At 49.2% G+C, this 4196-nt stretch overlaps 1 protein-coding gene across 1 annotated transcript; it reads right to left on the reverse strand.

Annotated features, from left to right (window-relative positions):
• Positions 1-617: 617 nt before the first annotated feature.
• On the reverse strand, positions 618-3545 carry LOC135444048 (C-type lectin domain family 2 member H-like). The gene is made up of 5 exons (XM_064705158.1): positions 3064-3545; positions 1926-2012; positions 1642-1823; positions 1382-1482; positions 618-1291 (listed from the first exon to the last, which is right to left on the reverse strand). The coding sequence occupies exons 1-5, from the start codon at positions 3263-3265 to the stop codon at positions 1177-1179; spliced, it is 687 nt and encodes a 228-aa protein (XP_064561228.1). The 5' UTR covers positions 3266-3545; the 3' UTR covers positions 618-1176.
• Between the last annotated feature and the right edge of the window lie 651 nt (positions 3546-4196).

Here is a 4196-nt window from a genome sequence, read left to right on the forward strand (position 1 = left end):
ACATGTTAACTAAAATGAATGTTTGAATATGTATGAACTACTATAAATACGCATAAAGCTCTATATTGTAACAGTATATATGTGACCTTGTTCACAGGGGTCCAAGGATGAGGGAAGAGATGAGGATATGACTCCATGTTTCAGAAGGCTGATTTATTATTTTATGATTTTATATTATGTCGCAGACATTTTTTCATAGAAATCCTTTCTTTCAGATTTGTCCACCTTCTGGGAAGCAAAGGCTCAGAAGATGAATGTAAACAATTGTTATCAGCTGCTGTGGAATGCAATAGGATGCACCTGTGATTGGCTTATCTTTCATGTGTACAATTGGGGGCCAATCACAGAAGCAAGCTCAGGGACAGATTCCCTGGACACAGAATTTTGTTATAGTTTCTTTCTATTCTATTTTTAGCTTAGCAAGCCTCTGCAACTTCTCTCTTTATTCTTTTTAGCATAGTAATAATGTATTATATATCATATATCAATAAATCCAGCCTTCTGATCATCAAACAAGATTCTCGTCCTTCTCTCACCCCAGCGACCTCCTCAGGTCGCTGTAATAATATTATATTAAAACTATACTAACAGAATAGAAGAAAGGATTTCATCAGAAGGCTAGCTGAGAATAGAAAAAGAACGAACTATTACAAAGGCTCTGTCTCAGACAGAGTGTCCAAGCCAGCTGACTGTGATTGGCCATTAATTAGAAACAACTACATGAGACCAATCACAGATCTGTCCACTGCATTCCACAGCAGCAGATAACCATTGTTTACATTCTTTTCCTGAGGCTTCTCAGATTCTCAGGAGAAAAAATCCTAAGGAAAGGATTTTTCATAAAATATGTCTGTGAGGGTGCTTTCTCTGTGTGCAGAGACAAGCACCCAAATGTGGGATTTTATCCTTTAACAAAGTGGCACAAATTTTAAAGAGAGAGCCATGTTACCCACACATGAGGGCAGTGCACTCCCATGCAGGCAGCATCGGTGGCAGGATGGATTGCAGAGACTTTTCCTCTGCAGCCCCAGCCCAGCGTTGGCACTGAGGTGACCCTGCGAGGAAGCGCAAGGCACAGGGCGCAGCTGAGGAAGTACAGCGCTGTGCTGGGCTCAGTGATGAAGCTGAGCTCCCCAGCACTGCCCAGCATGGAGAAGGTCCTTTGTGCAGCCCCTGTTACAGGGGAGCCTGGGCCTTGCTGCAGACATACGGCCACTCATTGGCGCAGTTCCCAGTCATCAATCTCCCGTCAGCCAGGTACACACACTCAGAATCGCCGTGGACACGATCCCTGCAGGGAGGAGCAGAGGCAGCGCTGGCTGCCAGGGGAAGCCCTTGTGCCCCTGTGCCCCCAGGCCCTGCCCGGCTCCCCGGCACTCACCGGAAGCTGTAGCTGCTGTTGTCCACCCACTGCAGGTGCTCGCCCCGTCTGCGCAGCCCGAGCCAGTAATGGACGTTCCCACAGAGGCGGAAGAGCAACTCCTGCCCAGGAGAGAGGAGTGGGAGCTGTCTCAGCCCCTCGGGGGCCACGTGCCCGGGGCTGCCCCCGCACGCTGGGGCTCCTTCCCTGCAAGGCCCCGGCCCAGGAGCGCCCCCAGGCTGCCCTCAGCCACCCCACACCGCCCGCAGCCCCTCACTCACCATGCTGTCCTCATCCTTGACAATGGCCAGGGAGGCGTTGAGCTTGGAGCACCGTTCCTGAGCCTGCTCCCAGGTGCCGTAATCCCTTGAGAAGTAGCAGCAGAACCCCCTGTACCCAACCCAGTCAAAGGGACAGCCCAGAACCAATGGCGGAGTTTCAGGTGTGACTGGAACCTGTAATGCTGCAGGAGGAAGAGGAGAAGGTCTGAGGATTCCCCTGTGCAGGGAGCAGGGAGCCCGCTCTGCCCCGAGGGGCTGGGCCCAGGCTGCTGCCCCTCCCTTACCTGCCAGCACAGCCAAGGCCGTCCCCAAAGCCAGCACCAGGAGCAGCAGAATCAGCACCACCACACGACGGGACCTGAACCGTTTTCCTGGAACAGGAAAGAGCTGCTGGCTGCCAGAAGCAGAGCCGGCCCCGCAATCTGCTCAGCCCATGCCCAGGGAGCACAGCTGTGGCTGCGCTGTCCCCGCTGCCCAGAGACAAGCGCAGCCTCCGGGAGCTCTCCGGGGGCCGCAGCCCCAGCCCCGGCGGCTCTGCAGCCGCTGCAGCCCAGCTCCCTGCCTGTGGGAGAAATGACCCCGTAATTTTGGCTTTCACGTTTATGTGTTAACCTATGCATGTTATTAGTGATTATAATGACTTATAGTATCAATTATAACTCTTTCCAGCTGGATGCTAGTATAATATAAACTATCAGCTTAAGTACACACTGTATTGCTCAAAGACATAGTAGTGTAATCAATAGGTATGTATCGCTTATGAAAATAATAGTGTGAGGAATGTACTGTGTTACAGACCTTAGCAAAACATCAGATGTGAAAAAAGGTTTTGTGTGACTAAAAACAGTATAAGGCCATCCACTGACCAACCTGACCAAAAGATAAAACAACAGTGACAGAAACCAGAGCACCGGAGGACAATCATAGGATACCATGTTAAAATTAAGGAGAACGTACTACAATCTTATAAAAGGATTGAAACATCAGAACTGAGACACAAGAAGAAATAAAGTATCTTCACCTGACACCCAGGATGTCATGCAGATAAGAGTATGAAGCAGTCAGACAAAGGAGTTCCCAGAACATAAGAAAATTTGAAAGAAGGTCTGAATAACGCATTAAGCACATGAATACGCATGTACTTCAGCGAGGTAACAGTATAAACAGAACATTATCAGTATACCCCAGTGTGTTCTTTCACTGTTGACCAGGAGCACCCAGCGCTGGAAATATTATCCCTTTTTATCCTATTACAACCATTATTATTATTATTCACCTTTCAAAACCAGTGAATTCTATATCCCTTACCTGTGAATGGGGCAACCTGGCACAAGGAATTCACCAGAACCCCCTACGCCCGCCCCCACCCTTCACCGCAGCCTCCTCCGCCAGCGGCGAGGCACAACCGACCGCGGGGCACACCTGTGCTGGAGCCGCCTCCGAACGCCACCGCCTCGCCGGGCTCCGGGTGCCGCCACTGCTCTGCCATGATCCCGACAGCACCATACGGCGCCGCCCAGATGGCGGATTGGAGGGAGCGTGGTGAGTCACAGATTTTCCGCCTAATCTGACCAATCAGCGGGCGAGAGGGCAGCCAATCGCACCTCGGAAGCGCTGCGGCCATCCCGTCCCGCCTCACCCGGGGCGGGTCCCAGCTGGCGCGGCTCCGCCAGGCGTCCTCTGCCGCCGGCGGAGCGTTCCCCACTCCCGGGGGCGCGGCTTTGCCCGGCGGCGCCGCTTGGGCCCGGGCGAACTCACTCCCCTCCCTGTGGCGGGGCGAACCCCCGGCCTCTGCCGGAAGGGCTCTGACTGCCCCTGGGTACTGAAGCCTCACGCACCATAAAAATATGTTGAAATCCTTTCTTACTCTTGTGTTTTTCGTGGACTCTGATTTCTCTGACAATTGTCACTGGAGAGATTCAAAGTGGTCAATACAGTGCCTCGTTATTATTATGTGCAGCATAACACAACCTAATTTCTTTAACAGAAATGCAGATGATATTTACCATATGCTATTACTCTAAATACATTCCTGAGAAGCTCCCGGTTTGTTTCACACTTTGCCAAATTGTTGTTTCTTTCGGTACAATTGCACTTTAAAAAGTCCTAGTAAATTTATGGTTCCTTAAAATTTGCAGCTACCATGAGTTTTTCTCAATGTTAAATTACATAGGGTCAATGTACTTCTCTAATCCCTCCAGTAAATCCATCAGGCCGCTATTTCAGCCACACTTGGTTCACATTTTCAGCACCTTTTGATATTAATAGCAGCAGACTAAGTTACATATTGTAGTACCCAGAATTTTTAAGGATACTGATTGTTAGTTCAGTTATGTTTTACTTGAATATGATTTTAGTGTTGCTAAGATTAAGCAAAGCTAGATCTGAGTAATATTAAGTTAGGCTTTATTGCTCTATTGAGTTAATTTTGTTAAGAGTCATTTATGTCAAGGTGGATTTCTGTCAGGTTTGAGTGAGTGTTGCTGAGTTTGGACAAGGTCAAATTTAAGTCTTCACTTTAAACCATTTCTTGTTCTATTCCAATTTCATTAAGA

The sequence above is a fragment of the Zonotrichia leucophrys genome, chromosome 1 (assembly GCF_028769735.1).
Source record: "Zonotrichia leucophrys gambelii isolate GWCS_2022_RI chromosome 1, RI_Zleu_2.0, whole genome shotgun sequence".
NCBI lineage: Eukaryota > Metazoa > Chordata > Aves > Passeriformes > Passerellidae > Zonotrichia > Zonotrichia leucophrys.